The sequence below is a fragment of the Leucoraja erinacea genome, chromosome 26 (genome assembly GCF_028641065.1).
Source record: "Leucoraja erinacea ecotype New England chromosome 26, Leri_hhj_1, whole genome shotgun sequence".
In the NCBI taxonomy this organism is placed as follows: domain Eukaryota; kingdom Metazoa; phylum Chordata; class Chondrichthyes; order Rajiformes; family Rajidae; genus Leucoraja; species Leucoraja erinaceus.
This window is the reverse complement of record NC_073402.1, coordinates 29,441,884-29,460,807: the sequence shown is the minus strand read 5'-3', so window position 1 is coordinate 29,460,807 and position 18,924 is coordinate 29,441,884. Positions and strand designations below refer to the sequence as shown.

The following is an 18,924-nucleotide window of genomic DNA, read 5'->3' as shown; positions in this document are numbered from 1 at the left end:
CTATCCCCTACTACAATCAGTCCAAAGAAGGGTCCCGACCCGAAACGTCGCCTATCCATGTTCTGCAGAGATGCTGCCTGAGTTATTCCAGCACTTTGTGGCTTGTCTATTTACAAACCAGTACCCGCAGTTCCTTGTGACTGCGCAAACATAACATTAGCTTTTCAATGCCAGAGAGGTCGTTAAACGTCAATTATGTTGTCGCACTCTGTTGAAAATTGTGAGTGGAGTGTTGCAGCCTAGAAAGTCAGCCTTGCACAGTTGCATGGGCTGCACCTGAAAGTGGTGCATGTGGACGGAATCCGTAATTCAAGTCACTGAATTACAAAATGCTGATATATCCCCTGACTGGGTGAGTGCTAAAGATATGTGACTAGGGTTATTGGATAAGCAGCATACAGCATTATATCTTTGCAAAAGACAGCATGTCTCCAACTAAAGCTACACTTTCGAGTTTAATTACACATAGGCTTAAGGTGAGGGGGAAAGATTTAATAGGAATCTGAGCGATAACTTTTTTTCACACAAAGGTGTATGGAATGAGGAGGTAGTTGAGGCAGGTACAATCCCAACGTTTAGGAAACATTTGGACAGGTACATGGATAGGACAGGTTTAGAGGGACATGGGCCAAATGCAGGCAGGTGGGACATGTTGGTCAGTGTGAGCAAGTTGGACCGAGGGGCCTGCAGTCTGAAGAACCAAAACATCGCCTGCCCATTCCCTCCACAGATGCTGCCTGACCCGCAGACTTCCTCCAGCACTTTGTGTTTTGCTCAGAACTTCAGCATCTGCGGTTATTTATCTCTTACGTCTATCAAACGTTGCTGCAACTTTGCAAAAGGTGCAATGGCGGGATCGTAACTGGTGAGATCTGTAATGTTTGCAGATTAGCTGTGCAACTGGTTCTGCAGCTCCACCACGAACGCTGCTGACTATATGTCAAAAATAATTTGATAATTTGATAAATTTTTGTAGAAAAGCTCTATAAAAAACAAGCAATATAAACAATTATTATGTTTAAAGAAAGAACTGCAGATGCTGGTAAATCGAAGGTAGACACAAAATGCTGGAGTAACTCAGCGGGTGAGGCAGCATCTACGGAGAGAAGGAATTGGCGACGTTTCGGGTCGAGACCCTTCTTCAGACTGGCTATCGTGTTTTTGTGTCTACCTTCGGTTTAAACCAGCATTTGTAGTTCCTTCTTACGCTTTATATCACCGGAGAGAGGCAAGGGATCAACCCTTCTGCTTCTATCCCTCCCGACACCGTCCAGTCTCAACGCAGGTTAAAAAATGTTCTCAAAACCTATCTTTCACATCATCTAATTTGGTCTTTATATCTTCAGATCAGAACTGAGAATTTAACACCATGTAAGTTGCGTTATACTTGACATAGTGTCCCAATATCCCAAAGACCAGTGATGTCAGGACTGTCTTATGAAGAAAGACTGGATAGACTTGGTTTATACTCTCTAGAATTTAGGAGATTGAGAGGGGATCTTATAGAAACTTACAAAATTCTTAAGGGGTTGGACAGGCTAGATACAGGAAGATTGTTCCCGATGTTGGGGAAGTCCAGGACAAGGGGTCACAGCTTAAGGATAAGGGGGAAATCCTTTAAAACCGAGATGAGAAGAACTTTTTTCACACAGAGAGTGGTGAATCTCTGGAACTCTCTGCCACAGAGGGTAGTTGAGGCCAGTTCATTTGGCTATATTTAAGAGGGAGTTAGATGTGGCCCTTGTGGCTAAGGGGATCAGGGGGTATGGAGAGAAGGCAGGTACGGGATATTGAGTTGGATGATCAGCCATGATCATATTGAATGGTGGTGCAGGCTCGAAGGGCCGAATGGCCTACTCCTGCACCTAATTTCTATGTTTCTATGTTTCTAACATAAACTTTATAATTCATTAAAACTGAACATCACACCATGGAACCGGGGTCAAGGGAAGAGCATTCACGTACGCGGCCCTGCCTCCACCAATCTTCCCACCACCACGTACAAGAAGCAATAAGGCAGACACCGTTGTGTGCAGATGCCGAGACTTGCGTCCAGCTCTGGCTGAACATCTTCTAATCTTGTGTGTGTGTGTGGACTCGACAAGACTCGGCCATGGAACTGGAAGTGCACCATGAAGTACACCAAGGCTGCTAAACAGCCACTCCACCTGATTCTGCTGCTTTTGCACTGACAATTTAATAACTGGCACCGAGTAATAACTCTGGCACTGGCTCAGGCAGGTGGAGAGATGGTGGGAAAAAACGGGAGCACACCGGGACAAGTTGAATCAGTTGTCATCTTATTGAAGGACAATACTAGTTCAAGGGACCAATTGGGGGGAGAGTTCCTTTCACAGCTCGTGGGGAGTCCGGCCAGGGGTAAAGTTGCGGGGAGGGCAGGAGCGTTGAGAAGGAGGGGGTCGGGGATCATGCCAGTAACCCACTCACTCACCATCTGCTGCCCTGGACATTTTATGACTTTTTTGTTTGTACTTGTATTTTAATGTGTCTTTTTTTACCTGCACTTTTTTTAAACTATTCGTACTGTTTATATCAGGAACTGGATTGTTTTTTATTTCTGCGTGAAATGTTTTAAGTTTTTATGTGCGATGCTCCGGTATTCCCTGGGAAACAGCTTCTCATTTTGCACTGACAATTGTTGCTTTGCATGATGCCAATAAAAGGATGATGATGGTAATGATAAGAACGATGTCGTTGCCACACTCACCAACTCTGTAATACTAAGGGTACACAAAAAAAGCTGGAGAAACTCAGCGGGTGCAGCAGCATCTATGGAGCGAAGGAAATAGGCAACGTTTCGGGACGAAACGTTGCCTATTTCCTTCGCTCCATAGATGCTGCTGCACCCGCTGAGTTTCTCCAGCTTTTTTGTGTAACCTTCGATTCTCCAGCATCTGCAGTTCCTTCTTAAACACTGTAGTAGGCGGTAGGCGGCGCGACTCTGGTCAGCAGCGGCCTCTGCAGCCTGTCCGCGTTTTTATTATTTTTTGTCTGTGTTTTTATGTAGTTTTTGTTATTTTATGTTGGGGTGTGTGTGTGTGGGGGGCGGGGGTGGGGTGGGAGGAAGGGGGAAACTTTTGAATCTCTCCCTGCACTGGAGACCCGACTTTTTCTCGTCGGGTCTCAGTTGTCGTTGGGGCCGCAACGAGGAGCGGCCTCCAACAGGAAGAAGCCGGGGACTCTGGTGCTACGACTCACCGTCGCCGTCGCGGAGCTGGCCGAGACCGGAGCGGGTGGAGCGGTGGAGGAGCGCTGCCGCTGCTGCCGCTGCTGCTACTGATGCGGAGGCTGCTACTGCGGGTCTGCGGACGGCGGCACCGGGAGCCCGCGGATCCCTGGAGGGAGACCGCTTTTCGGGGCTCCTGCAACGGCGACTTCTCCCGTCCGAGTTGCGGGGTCGAAGAGCTCCTGGAGCGGGGCCTAACACCACTGCCCCGCGCGGCTTGGAATGGCCGCGGGACTCTGCGAGCGCACGCCGGGGTCTTTAACACCAAGACCCGGTGTGCGACCTCGCACCACCCGGCGTGGCTTTAATGGCCGCGGGACAATCGCCATCGCCAGCTGGGGGCTTTGACTTTGACTCTGACATCGGGGGTGGGGGGGAGAGTGCAGTGGAGAGATAAGCTTTTTTGGCCTTCCATCACAGCTATGTGATGGATGTTTATGTAAAATGTAATTATGTTGTGTCTGGGGTCTATTTGTGTGTAATGTATGGCTGCAGAAACGGCATTTCATTTGGACCTCCAGGGGTCCAAATGACAATTAAATAGACTATTGACTATTGATAGTACTAAGACTGGATTGGAAAAGTTTACAGGGATATGAGCCAAACGTGGGCAGGTTGGACTAGCTTAGACATAGTTCATCTTGGTCAACGTAGACGAGGTGGGCCAAGGAAGGGCCTGTTACCCTGCTGTGTCACTCTTTGACATCCGATTCTGGGCCCATGACAGGTCATCTGAGAGACGCGATCACCCTGGAATTCGAGGCTACTAACTCTCTCCATAGCCGACCCTCCAGAGAAAACTGACAGACACAGGGAACTGCAGATGCAGGAATCTTGTCCACAACACTATAGTGCTGGAGTAACTCATTGGGACAGGCAGCATCACTGATGGATCTGTTCATCCCTAACCAGTCTGAAGAAGGGTCCTGACCCGAAACGTCACCCATCCCTCCTCTCCACAGAGATGCTGCCTGTCCCGCTGAGTTACTCCAGCATTTTGTGTCTACCTTCGGTTTAAACCAGCATCTGCGGTTCGTCCCTCTACACCCCGGACACTCCGGAATCAGATTTATCGCAGGGTGCTGTTTTGTTGGCCCATTTCTCCCAGATTTGTGTCATTTACGGTCATGGTGCGGAAGCTCTTCGGAGTGGAAGTCCAGCCCTTCATGCTGCGTTGGATGAACTTCCTGAACTTGTGGGTGATGAAGCAGTATATGATGGGGTCCAGCACGCAGTTCAGGCCCATCAGGCACAGGGTGATCTGGTGGGCAACGTCCACCTTGCTGCGGAAGAGGCAGTCATCCTTCCGCCACAGCCTCAGCACGGTTAGCGTCCATGGCCCCTGCACCAGGTGGTGGGGCACAAAGCAGACCAGGAAGACCACGATCACACTGCACACCAGGCGGAAGGCTTGCCTCCGCACCTTCCAGCTCTTCTTCGGCTGAACTGCCCGCAAGGACAACATGCAGAGGATGCGCGCGTTACACACGATGACCACCAGGAAGGCCAAGAAGAATGCGCCGATCAGCAGGAAGTGAATGGTCACCACGGGCGTGGAACCTTGAGTCTTGTACCCCTCGAAGCATCGGATGACGTTGCCAACTTCTTTGTTGGTCCCCGGATGAATCAGGAACTGCAAGGAGCTGGCAATGATTATCAGCCAGATGACCATCGATATGATGCAGCCCCTCTTCCTGCCCGACCTCAGGCTGGTTTCAATGGGATAGGCCACGGCACAGTACCTGTTGTAACTGATCACTGCCAGGAACGCTATGGAGCAGTAGGTGTTGATAAAGAACAGACAGCCAGCCAAGCGGCAGGAAAAGTCGGAGAAGGTCCAGTTCCCCTTCTGGACGTAGTAGACCACCCAAAAGGGAAGGGTCAGGATGAAGAGCAGGTCGGCAACGCTGAGATTCACCATCAAGATCCTGATCTCGTTGATGTTGGAGTTGGGGGTGAGATATTTAAAGATCCACAGCACGTAGCAGTTCTCCAGGATCCCCAGGATGAAGACCACGGTGTAGACCACGGGGAAGAGCACGTATCGGAACTCCGAATCCACGTGGCAGCTGTCTGTGGAGTTGTAGTCACGTGAGCCCATGGCTGACCAAAACGGCATCTGACTCTTTCACCGACTGACCTATACGGGTTTATCTGCAAACCTGCTGAAACAAGCGGTGAAAAATTGGCAAGTTTCAGGAGACGTAGAAACATAGGAATTAGGTGCAGGAGTAGGCCATTCGGCCCTTCGAGCCTGCACCGCCATTCAATATGATCATGGCTGATCATCCAACTCGGTATCCCGTACGTGCCTTCTCTCCATACCCCCTGATCCCCTTAGCCACAAGGGCCACATCTAACTCCCTCTTAAATATAGCCAATGGACTGTGGCCTCAACTACCCTCTGTGGCAGAGAGTTCCAGAGATTCACCACTCTAGAGACGCATTAGATGCAGTGGCGGACTGGGTCTAAACATATTGGTTGCCAGTGGACAAAGGGGGCCCATCCACAACTACAACGCTATCATTTAACAGGGGCCCACTTGCCATCACTTGCAATCACTTCATCAGGGGCCCACTTGCCATCGGGCAAGCTGACACCCTGGCCAGTCCGCCACTGATTAGATGCAAGTCTTAAACTTAGTTTAACTTAGTTCAGTTGAGTTAAGTTGAACTTAATTTAGTTTAGTTTATTGTCACGTGGACTGAGATACAGTGACAAGCTTTTGTTGCATCCCATCCAGCCAATGGAAAGACTATACATGATTATAATCGAGCCGGCCACAGTGTACACATACAGGATAAATGGGATTATGTTTAGTGCCAGATAAAGTCCAATGTAATCTGATCGAAGATAGTCTGAGGGTCTCCAATCAGATAGTCGCAAATCTCACCACCTCTTAGCGCAGGAAACAGGCCCTTCGGCCCAACTTGCCCACGCCGACCAACATGCCTCAACTACACTAGTCCCACCTGCCCATGCTTGCCCCATAACCTTCTAAACCTGTCCCATCCATGAACCTGTCCAAATGTCTCCTAAATGTTCTGATAGTACCTGCAATATATATACTGTCTCAACCCGAAACGTCACCCATTCCTTCTCTCCAGAGATGCTGCCTGTCCCGCGGAGTTATTCCAGCATTTTGTGTCTCATTTCTATATATATATATATATATATACAAACATATACATACATAAATACATTTAAAAATATATATATATATATTTATATACAAACATATATATATACATTCATATACATACATATACATACACACACACACACATATGTGTGTGTGTGTGTGTGTGTGTGTGTGTGTGTATATATATCATACATATACATACATATATACATACATATATATATACATACACATACATACATACACACACATATATATATGTGTATATATATATATACATATACATATATACATATACATACATACATACACATACACACACACACATATATATATATATGTATTTGTATATATACATACATATATATACGTATACATATATATATATATATATACATACATATACACACACACAGAACTTTGTTTTCTCATTTATTATATAGTTTACATATTCTGCTGCACTCTTGTCTATAATAACGATGAAAACTGAAAACAACGCTCCAAACTCCCTGGCATTTTACATCTTGTACAAGTGTAACCATAACATCGCAACTTCGATATTCAGTGTCCAGGCTGATGAAGGCCAATGTAGCGAAAGCCTCTTGACCACCCTGTCTACCACTGCAGTTCAGGATGTTCTCTGCTCTACAACACTCCCAGCAACCCCGCCCGTTCACTGTCGAGCCTCAGGTTCCGAGCTTTGCTTTCTATGATTGATTTCTGCTTTGTGAAACTTCTAATTTCCCCACCTTAAAATTGCAATATAACTGTGGTATTGCAACATAACTATGGGGGGGGGGGGGGGGGGGGGGGGGGGGGGGGGGGGGGGGGGGGGGGAGGGGGGGGGGGGGGAGGGAGGTTTGAACTGCAAGTTCTGTGGGAACGGAAACAAGACTTTGCAGATTGCCACAAGCATGCACGTGCCTCATAGCAGTGTGAGAAAAGGGTTTATAGGGATGGTTGAATTATACTAGAACTCTGAAAAATATAACTTAGAAAGAAATTAGCTTATCAGCAGAAGCCAGACTGCTGGTAGAATAAAGTAACAATATACAGAACAGAGAGAAATTCTAGATAAAAAGTAGCAAACAGATAAAAACTTCAGCAGAAGCCTTGGGAGTCTTTGACGTCAGGAGATGGTCCGAGACATTCCTGGACTTTCTCGTGGGAATGTGGGCTTTATGTTATGATTGGACGAAACTCGATGGGGAGACATGAGGTAGTGACCATAGTGAAGAAGGGTATAAAGATAGAAAGCATCTCCATTTTCTGTGTGCCTCTAGGGGACATCAGAGGAGAGGCACCTATTCTGCAGAATATGAAATTAATAAAAACACTTCTTTGTCTGAATTTGTCTCAAGAGCATTTGTGATTTTTGAATCTCACAGCAGTGAGTCAGGTAGATTGGAAATTGCTGCCTTGAGCTGACACGATATAAGGAGAACTGTGCAGGAAGGAACTGCAGGTGCTGGTTTAAATCGAAGATAGACACAAAAAGCTGGAGTAATGCCCCTGTCCCACTTAGGAAACCTGAACGGAAACCTCTGGAGACTTTGCGCCCCACCCAAGGTTTCCGTGCGGTTCCCGGTGGTTTTTGTCAGTCTCCCTACCTGCTTCCACTACCTGCAACCTCCGGCAACCACCTGCAACCTCCGGCAACCGCACGGAAACCTTGGGTGGGGCGCAAAGTTTCCCGAGGTTTCCGTTCAGGTTTCCTAAGTGGGACAGGGGCATTACTCAGTGGGACAGGCAGCATTTCTGGTGAGAAGGAATGGTTGACGTTTCGGGTCGAGACCCTTCTTGATCTGAAGAAGGGTCTCGACCCAAAACATCACCCATTCCTTCTCGAGAGAGAGATGCTGTCTGTCCCGCTGAGTTACTCCAGCATTTTGTGTATATCATATGAGGAGAACATAGGCAGCTTGCAAGCCAGCGTTATGAATTTTGATTTCTCCTTGCTTTCCCTCTCTCTCCATCCCTTCCCCACACTCGTTCTCCGACTAGTTTCACCATCCTCCTGATTAATTTCACTGTTTGTAAGCAAGGGTCACCTTCCCCTCAGCCTTGATCATCGTCTGCTTTGATATATTGTTTTCACGCCCTGATTCTCTTTGTCTCCATCCATTCTCCAGTTTCCCTCACCCCTGCCTCTCTGTCCGAAGAAGGGTTTCGACCCAAAACGTCACCCATACCTCTTAGTTTTTAGTTTAGAGATACAGCGCGCAAACAGGCCCTTCGGCCCACCAAGTCCGCGCCGACCAGCGATCCCCGCACATTAACACACTTAGGGACAATATACACATGTACGAAGCCAATTAACCTTCATACCCGTACGTCTTTGGATTGTGGGAGGAAACCTGAAGATCTCGGTGAAATACCGACGCAGGTCACGGGGAGAACGTGCAAACTCCGTACAGACAGCACCCGTAGACGGGATCGAACCCGAGTCTCCGGCGCTGCAAGTGCTGTAAGGCAGCAACTCACTCCCTTCTCTCCAGAGGTGCTGCCTGAGTTAAGGCCCTGTCCCACTTTCCCGAGTTACTCACGAATTCTCCCGAGTTTTCCCCTTGATTCAAATGTCCGTGGAGTCCGTAGATATATCGTAGCGGCCCGTTAAGCCCGCTGTAGGGACTCGGGGCATCAGGTAAGTCGGGACGTTTTTTCCAGCAGGACAAAAAATGTCCACAAGTAAAAAGATAGTCGGGAGGAGGAATTCGTAGATCACAAAAATTTTTAAGGTCCTTTCAACATGGCAGAGGACTCGGGAAGGTGGGACAGGCCCTTTACTCCAGCAATGTGCGTTTATCATGGGCATCAGGAGTGGAATGGGCATCCCATCATTCGGAAACCGCGCCCCGAATTCTACACAAGCCAATGAGTGAAAATATCTTTTAGTTTAGTTTAGTTTAGTTTAGTTTAGTTTAGTTTAGTTTAGTTTAGAGATTCAGTGCGGAAACAGGCCCTTCGGCCCATCGAGTCCGTGCCGACCTCGTACACTAACATTACCCTACACACACCAGGGACAATTTTTACATTTACACCAGACCAATTAACGTACAAAGCTGCACGTCTTGGGTTTCTGTTGCCTGGGTTTCAACAACTAAGTTACAGAGATAGGTTGAATAAGTGAGGTCTTTATTCTCTGGAGCGCAGAAGGTTAAGGGGGGACCTGATAGAGGTCTTTAAAATGATGAGAAGGATAGACAGAGTTGATGTGGACAAGCTTTTTCCATTGAGAATAGGGAAGATTCAAACAAGAGGACATGACTTCAGAATTAAGGGACAGAAGTTTAGGGGTAATATGAGGGGGAACTTCTTTACTCAGAGAGTGGTAGCGATGTGGAATGAGCTCCCAGTGGAAGTGGTGGAGGCAGGTTCATTGGTATCATTTAAAAATAAATTGGATAGGCATATGGATGAGAAGGGAATGGAGGGTTATGGTATGAGTGCAGGCAGGTGGGACTAAGGGGAAAAAAAAAATTTGTTCGGCATGGACTTGTAGGACCGAGATGGCCTGTTTCCGTGCTGTAATTGTTATATGGTTATATGGTAATATGGTCTTAGGAGTGTGGGAGGAAACAGAATATCTCGGAGAAAACCCACATAGGTCACGGGGAGGACATACAAACTCAGTGCAGACAGTTCCTGTAGTCAGGATCGAACCTGGGTCTCTGCCGCTGTGAGACCAGTAGCTCTACTGCTGCGCCACCGTGCGCCACGTTTATTAATGTAATGTGTACCGTGCTACGCTTGCTATCCAGTCAAAGAAAAAACTGTACATGATTACAATCGAGCCTTCCGCAGTGCATGGATAAAGAATAAAGGAGACAATATTTAGTGCAAGGATATGACACTTCAGTCTAATAAAGTGCGATTAAAGATAGTCCAAAGGCCTCCGGTGAAGTCAGGGCCGCACTCGAGCCGATGAGAGGTCAGTTGTAACAGCTGGGGAGAAACGGTCCCTAAATCTGGAGTTGTACATTTTCAAACTTCTGTGCCTCTTGCCTGACGGGAGAGGGGAGAAGAGGGATATTTGTAGACAATAGGCAATAGGTGCAGGAGGAGGCCATTCGGCCCTTCGAGCCAGCATCGCCATTCTATGTGATCATGGCTGATCATCCCCATTGTATTTCTGGTGATGCTGCTGATATTTATTTCGAGGAACTTGATATCTTTAGCGGGTCACCCCTCAACCTCTTACCCTCCAAGGAGAAAATACCCAACTTTATTTTAGTCTAGTTTAGTTTATTGTCACGTGTACCGAGGTACAGTGAACACATTTGTTGTTGCCTGCTATCCAGTCAGCGGAAAGACTATACATGAATGCAGTCGAGCCGTCCACAGTTTAATTGTTTTTGCCTACTTCCATCGTACAGATATTTTCTTTGCTCTCGTCTCCCTTTCTTTGCACCGTGAAACTTGCATTGATTTTTTTAGAAGTGGTTCTTTAGCAGAATCGTAGAATCTCTGCTGCTTCTTGCTTTCCTGTGCATTTGAAGTGCTGTGTCGTGGTCAGGATAGTTTTCCACAGCGCATCTGTAGAGGTTCGTAGAATATTCGGTAACACACGCTGTATCTATTTAAACTTCTAAGGAAGTAGAGGCACTGGCGGCTTTCTTCATGATTACATCTCGGTGTTCTTTTCATGTAACCACAGAGGGTGTTTAGTTTAGAGATACAGCGCGGAAACAGGCCCTTCAGCCCACCGAGTCCGTGACAGCCAGCGGTCCCCATACACCAGCTCTATCCCATACACACTAGGGACAATTTACAATTTCCGGAAGCCAATTTACCTCCAAACATGTACGTCTTTGGAGTGTGGGAAGAAACCGGAGCTCCTGGAGAAAACCCATGTGGTCACGGAGAGAAGGTAAAAAAAACTTTGTACAGACAGCACCACTAGTCAGGATCGAACCCGGGTCTCTGGCGCTGTAAGGCAGCAACTCTATTGCTGTGCCACCATCCCGGTAGATGGGGTGATCAAGAGGTCTTTTGACACATTGGCCTTCATTAGCCAGGGGTGCTGAATATACAATGTGCAGGAAGGAACTGCAGATGCTGGTTTAAACCGAAGATAGACCAAAAAAAAGCTGGAGTGACTCAGCGGGACAGGCAGCAACTGTGGAGAGAAGGGATGGGTGACGTTTTGGGTCGAGACCCTACTTCAGCGTCTGAAGAAATGTCACCTATTCCTTCTCTCCGGAGATGCTGCCTGTCCCGCTGAGTTACTCCAGCATTTTGTGTCTATCTTGGTACTGAAGAGAGAAGTTGGGGTGTGATGTTCTAGTTGTACAACTCACTGGTGAGGCCATGTTTGAAGTACTGTGTTCAGTTTTGATCACCCTGCTATAAGAAGAATGGCGTTAGGCTGGAATAAGTGCAGAGAATATTTACGAGGATGTTGACAGATCTCGAGAGCCTGAGCTACAGGGAGAAGTTGGGCAGGTTGGGACTCTATTCCCTGGAGCGCAGGAGGATGAGGGGTGATCTTATAGAGGTGTATAAAATCCTGAATGCACACGGCCTTGTATCCAGAGTAGGGCAATCAGGAAGCAGTGGACATAGGTTTAATATGAGAGGAGAAAGATTTAGGAACCCGATGGGTAATATTTTCACACGTAGGGTGGTGGGTGTATGGAATAAGCTGCCAGAGGAGGTACTATAACAACATTTGAAAGACATTTGGACAGGTATGTGAATGCAAAGGTTGCAAAGGATATGGGCCAAACATAGAAACATAGAAACATAGAAATTAGGTGCAGGAGTAGGCCATTCGGCCCTTCGAGCCTGCACCGCCATTCAATATGATCATGGCTGATCATCCAACACAGAATCCCGTACCTGCCTTCTCTCCATACCCTCTGATCCCCTTAGCCACAAGGGCCACATCCAACTCCCTCTTAAATATAGCCAATGAACTGGCCTCGACTACCCTCTGTGGCAGAGAGTTCCAGAGATTCACCACTCTCAGTGTGAAAAAAGTTCTTCGCATCTCGGTTTTAAAGGATTTCCCCCTTATCCTTAAGCTGTGACCCCTTGTCCTGGACTTCCCCAACATCGGAAACAATCTGCCTGCATCTAGCCTGTCCAACCCCTTAAGAATTTTGTAAGTTTCTATAAGATCCCCTCTCAATCTCCTAAATTCTAGAGAGTATAAACCAAGTCTATCCAGTCTTTCTCTTAAGACAGGACTGTCTTTCTATAAACAGTCCTGACATCCCAGGAATCAGTCTGGTGAACCTTCTCTGCACTCCCTCTATGGCAATAATGTCCTTCCTCAGATTTGGAGACCAAAACTGTACGCAATACTCCAGGTGTGGTCTCACTATTTCACGGCGTTCCTCAGGGCTGTCGGCGTTCCTCAGGGCTGTGTGCTGAGAATCCTCTACTCCCCTCTTCACCTATGACTGCACACCTGTACATGGTACTAACACCATGATCAAGTATGCAGATGATACAACGGCCATTGGCCTCATCAGGTCAACGATGAGCTGGCCTACAGGGAGGAGGTCCAGCACTTAGCAGCATGGTGCGCTGACAATTACCTGGTGCTCCAAGAATCCAGGAGCTCATTGTAGACTTCAGGAAGTCCAGAGGCGGCACCCACCCCCATCCACATTAACGGGACGGAGGTGGAACGATTTCAGCTTCAGGTTCCTCAGTAAACGTCTCCGATGACCTCTCTTGGACCCACAATACCTCTTTGGTCTGATCAAGAAGGGCTCATCAGCGTCTCTTCTTCCTGAGGAGACTGAAGAAGGTCCATCTGTCTCCTCAGATCCTGGTGAACTTCTACTGCTGCAGTGTCGAGAGCATCCTTACCACTGCATCACAGTATGGTAAAAAACTGCTCTGTCTCCATCCGGTTTGCAGAGGGTGATGAAAATTGCCCAACTTATCACCGGTTAACGCTCCCCTCCATTGAGTCCTGTCCCTGACCAAAGCAAGCGCTGTCTGCGGGAGGGCCTGTCTCAGCATGCACCTGGACTGCTCTCACAGTCCACCCCTGGACTGAGTTCATTCGTAACTACTATCCGGGAGGCGCTACATCCAATCTCTTGCAGAACCAGCAGGTCGAGGAAACCGCTTCTTTCCATGCGTCATCTACCAACACCGTACCCCGTCTGCCAATCTTCCCCCCCCCCCCCCCCCCTGACCCCCCCCCAGGAACTTATTAGTCTTTTTTTTTACCAAATCGTTTGCACTGTCGCTCTGGGAGATGCTAATGCTCTGTTGTCCTCTGTACTGTACACTGACAATGACTTTTAAAATTGCAAATCTGAATCTGAATCACCAAGACCCTGTACAACTGCAGTAGAACCTCCCTGCTCCTATACTCAAATCCTTTTGCTATGAAAGCTAACATACCATTCGCCTTCTTCACTGGGCAGGTGGTATCTGTGCAGGTAAGTCATATGTCATAAGGTCATAAGTGATCGGAGTAGAATTAGGCCATTCGGCCCATCACGTCTACTCCGCCATTCAATCATGGCTGATGTATCTCTCCCTCCATTCTCCTGCCTTCTCCCAATAACCCCTGACACCTCCACTAATCAAGAATCTATCTATCTCTGCCTTACAAATATCCACTGACGTGGCCCCCACAGCCGTCTGTGGCAAAGAATTCCACAGATTCACCACCCTCTGACTAAAGAAACGTCTCCTCGTCTCCTTCCTAAAAGAACATCCTCTTTGGTCGGCATGGGCAAGATGGGCTGAAGGGCCTGTTTGTCGCTGTATGACTCTATGACGAATGCCAAGACGGCGGAAGCTGTTGTGTATGCGCTGAGTTCCTCTTTAAAGTCACCGCTGGGCGCGGGACAAAGCAACAGCCACCTAATGCACTTCCTCTTTCATCAACAACCACTGGCTACAGAGAACTGGAGCCAACCGAACTTCAGGAAGGGAAGTTGGCCTTCCGGGCATGGGAGATTGACCACCAGAATGGGGAAGTCACTGAACAGACGTTTCCTGTCATCAGCATTGAACCTGGGTTTCTGCGTTCTCACAGTGCTGTCCCATGGTACGAGTTCATTCAAAGAACTCTCCCGAGTTTGCCCTGATTCAATAGACAATAGGTGCAGGAGTAGGCCATTCGGCCCTTCGAGCCAGCACCGCCATTCAATGTGATCATGGCTGATCATCCCCAATCAGTACCCCGTTCCTGCCTTCTCCCCATATCCCCTGACTCCGCTATCTTTAAGAGCCCTATCTAGCTCTCTCTTGAAAGTATCCAGAGAACCTGCCTCCACCGCCCTCTGAGGCAGAGAATTCCACATCTACCTCACAACTCTCTGTGAGAAAAAGTGTTTCCTCGTCTCTTTTCTAAATGGCTTACCCCTTATTCTTAAACTGTGGCCCCTGGTTCTGGACTCCACCAACATCGAGAACATGTTTCCTGCCTCTAGCGTGTCCAAGCCCTTAACAATCTTATATGTTTCGAACTCGGTGATTTACTGTAATGGCCACTCGCTGGTACTCGGGACTCCGTTAGCGTTACGAGCCGCTAAGAGACGTCCCCGAGCTCCGGCGTACCCGCTACGTTCATTCTCCGTGCTTACCACGAGTTTGATTTTTTTTAAACTCGGGAGAGCTCTTGGAATGAACTTGTACAGTGGGACAGGGCTAAAGCAGCAACTCTACCACTGCACCACCGTGTCCCCCCATTTCCCTCTAAACACCATCTGTCACGGACTGGGTGAGCTGAAGGGCCTGTTTCCGCGCTGTATCTCTAAACTAAACATCCTCTGTGGTTACGTGGAAAGAGCACCGAGATGTAATCATGAAGAAAGCCGGCTGTTCTTCTACTTCCTTAGAAGTTTAAAGAGTTATAGCGTGTGTTACCGAATATTCTACGAACCTCTACAGATGCGCTGTGGAAAACTATCCTGGCCACGACACAGCACTTCAAATGCACAGGAAAGCAAGAAGCAGCAGAGATTCTACGATTCTGTTAAAGAACCTAAAAAAATCAATGCAAGTTTCACGATGCAAAGAAAGGGAGACGAGAGCAAAGAAAATATCTGTACGATGGAATTAGGCAAAAACAATTAAACTGTGGACGGCTCGACTGTAATCATGTATAGTCTGGATAGAATCATAGAAACATAGAAAATAGGTGCAGGAGTAGAGGCCATTCGGCCCTTCGAGTTGATCATGGCTGATTCAATATGATCATGGCTGATCATCCAACTCAGTATCCCGTACCTGCCTTCTCTCCATACCCCCTGATCCCTTTAGCCACAAGGGCCACATCTAACTCCCTCTTAAATATAGCCAATGAACTGTGGGCCTCAGCTACATTCTGTGGCAGAGAATTACACAGATTCACCACTCTCTGTGTAAAAAATGATTTTCTCATCTCGGTCCTAAAAGATTTCCCCCTTATCCTTAAACTGTGACCCCTTGTCCTGGACTTCCCCAACATCGGGAACAATCTTCCTGCATCTAGCCTGTCCAACCCTTTAAGAATTTTGTACGTTTCTATAAAATCCTCCCTCAATCTTCTAAATTCCAGCGAGTACAAGCCGAGTCTATCCAGTCTTTCTTCATATGAAAGTCCTGCCATCCCGGGAATCAGTCTGGTGAACCTTCTCTGTACTCCCGCAATGCAACACACGCAACAAAAAAAGGTGTTCACTGTACCTCAGTGCACGTGACAATAAACTTAACTAGACTAAAATAAATGAAAGAAAAACAAACTCAAAACTAAACCAAGTCCAAGCCGACCATCTGCTGTTATCAGGCAACTGAATCGTCCTACCACCCAGACAGCAGTTCTGAGCTGCCATCTACCACAGTGGAGACCCTCGCACTATCTTTGATCGGACTTTGCCGATGTTATATAATCTTGCACGAAGCGTTATTCACATTATTCCCTTGATCATGTTTATGTACACTGTAAATCGTGTAGACAAAAGTGCTGGAGAAACTCAGCGGGTGCAGCAGCATCTATGGAGCGAAGGAAATAGGCAACGTTTCGGGCCGAAACCCGTTAGGGTTTCGGCCCGAAACGTTACCTACTTCCTTCCTGAAGGGTTTCGTCCCGAAACGTTACCTATTTCCTTCATGAAGGGTTTCGTCCCGAAACGTTACCTATTTCCTTCCTGAAGGGTTTTGTCCCGAAACGTTGCCTATTTCCTTCCTGAAGGGTTTCGTCCCGAAACGTTGCCTATTTCCTTCCTGAAGGGTTTTGTCCCAAAACGTTGCCTATTTCCTTCCTGAAGGGTTTCATCCCGAAACGTTGCCTATTTCCTTCCAGGTTTTGTCCCGAAACGTTACCTATTCCTTCCTGAAGGGTTTCGTCCCGAAACGTTGCCTACTTCCTTCGCTCCATAGATGCTGCTGCATCCGCTGAGTTTCTCCAGCACTTTTGTCTACCTTCGGTTTTCCAGCATCTGCAGTTCCTTCTTAAACACTCTAATCATGTGTTGTCTTTCCGCTGACTGGTTAGCACGCCAACAAAAGCTTTTCACTGTACCTCGGTACACGTGACAATAAACTAAACTGAACTCAACTAATCCCGACCTGAGACGTCACCCATTCCTTCTCTCCAGAGATGCTGCCCGTGTTAGTCTAATCTAAACTAAATCCGACCTCCCATCTACCTCATTGGAGACCTTTAATCAATCGTTAATTGTACTTTTTCTTGCACCAAACATTATTTTCCCTTTATCTTGTATCTGTACACTGTGGACGGCTGGATTGTAATCATGTATTGTCTTTCTGCTGACTGGTTAGCACGCAACAAAAGCTTTTCACAATACCTTAGTACACATTCCCCAGAGCTATAGCTGCTCTGAACCGGCCCTGCTGAGTGCCCCACACCCCCACGGACTGTCTCCCTCGGATGGTCAAGTCGCTGAGGTACATCTGCACTTTAGTCTGTTTTGACTGTATTACTGGTGTAATGTTCTTTGTACAAACCATGTTCTCCGGGTATCTAAACCTAAATTTTAGTAGTTACTTAAGTTACGATGTCGGATGGAAGCGGCATACGCAAATCTTGTTGCACTTATGTGTAATGACAATAAAATATATTATTATTAATAGTAGTATTATTATGACAATAAATGAAACAAAGCTAAACTAAGCATTTCGTTGTCTCTGTACTGTACACTGACAATGACAATTAAAATTGAATCTGAATCTGAATCTGAATCTAACCTGAAGTTAACTAAGCTTAACTTAACTGAACTAAACTAAACTAAACATTTAACTAACCGGAACTAAACTGCATTAAACTAAACTAGAATAAACTTAACTGAACTAAACTAAACTAAACATTGCAGCAACAAAAGTGTATAAAGAGACCTGTCACGTCTCCAGTGTTACTAGTTCCATTGAGTTCACCCACCTGAATCATTTACTTCTGTCGACACTGAAAGACTGCCTGACCCCTGAGCGATGCCAGCGTTTCTGTGTTTGAATTCTTTAATGAAGTGCCGTCTTGTGCACTGAGCCCAGCGGGGAAGGAGGAAGTGAAGAAATGTCTGAGGAAAGACTGTTTTTTTTTAATCAGCTTTAAATCTTGTGAAGGCGGTGTCAATTGTCGTTTATTTCCTTCTAAGGCAGTTCCGCTAATGAACCCACATCAAATCCAGCACTTTCCTGATTACCAGCATTGTGTTTTGGACATGAAAAGTATTTACTTGATCGCATCCAATTATCTGACCTGGATTTAGGGAAGAAAGTAAAACCTAAAAAAAAAATCAGAAACTCAAGCTTCAGTGCGATGTCGTTAAAGTGTTACGCTTCCTCTAAATTAAAATGAATCTTCATTAGCGATTAGAGTGCGTTGGGGAATTGCTTTGTTTATTGTCTCTGCTTCAACTGTGTGAAGCCCTGTCCCACTTTCACGACCTAATACACGACCTCTGCCGAGTTTGCCCTTGACTTATACTCGCAGCATGGTCGTCGTGAGGTCGTAGGCGGTCGTAGGTAGGTTGAAGGTAGGTTGTGATGCTAGTCGTAGGTACTCGTGGCATCAAATAGGTCGCGGCGTTTTTTTCTAGCCTGATATAAAATGTCCACGAGTAACAAAATGGTTGGCGTGGAAAAAATGGATACTTTTTACTCGTAGGTAGGTTGTAGTAGGTTGGGATGCTAGTCGGAGGTGGTCGGAGGTAGTCGGAGGTGGTCGTAGGTGGTCGGAGGTAATAGCTCCGGGGTGAAAAAAAAGGTCAGTAGAAAAAAAGTTGATTTAAACAGCAGAACGCCACCTCTGTCACTCGAAGGCCATGTTCATTCATAGCTGGAGAGTTTTTTGGAGAGGAGACTTATGTTTTAGAGATGGCACCAAAAAGACAGCAGCGCAGGGTAAGGGCACAACTCTCGAATAAAAAAATGGCGCGGCCCTGTCCAGTCGCCGTTGTGGCAGCTCCGCGAAAATTGTGTGTGTTTTTAACTTTCATGTTCCTTTTGAACTTATTTCTACGTTCTAACTCAATCAATTCAATTCAATTCAATTCAATTCAATTTAATTGTCATTTTGACCCCTTGAGGTCCAAACGAAATGCCGTTTCTGCAGCCATA

General features: G+C 46.9%; 1 protein-coding gene across 1 annotated transcript; it reads right to left on the bottom strand.

The window, feature by feature from the left end:
- Positions 1-2,904: 2,904 nt before the first annotated feature.
- Positions 2,905-18,422, bottom strand: ptafr (platelet-activating factor receptor). The gene is made up of 2 exons (XM_055656603.1): positions 17,747-18,422; positions 2,905-5,409 (listed from the first exon to the last, which is right to left on the bottom strand). The coding sequence occupies exon 2, from the start codon at positions 5,364-5,366 to the stop codon at positions 4,317-4,319; it is 1,050 nt and encodes a 349-aa protein (XP_055512578.1). The 5' UTR covers positions 5,367-5,409; positions 17,747-18,422; the 3' UTR covers positions 2,905-4,316.
- Positions 18,423-18,924: the final 502 nt, after the last annotated feature.

Excerpts from the sequence above, each read along its gene's own strand:
- ptafr (XM_055656603.1), bottom strand. The coding sequence starts at position 5,366 with ATGCCGTTTTGGTCAGCCATGGGCTCACGTGACTACAACTCCACAGAC.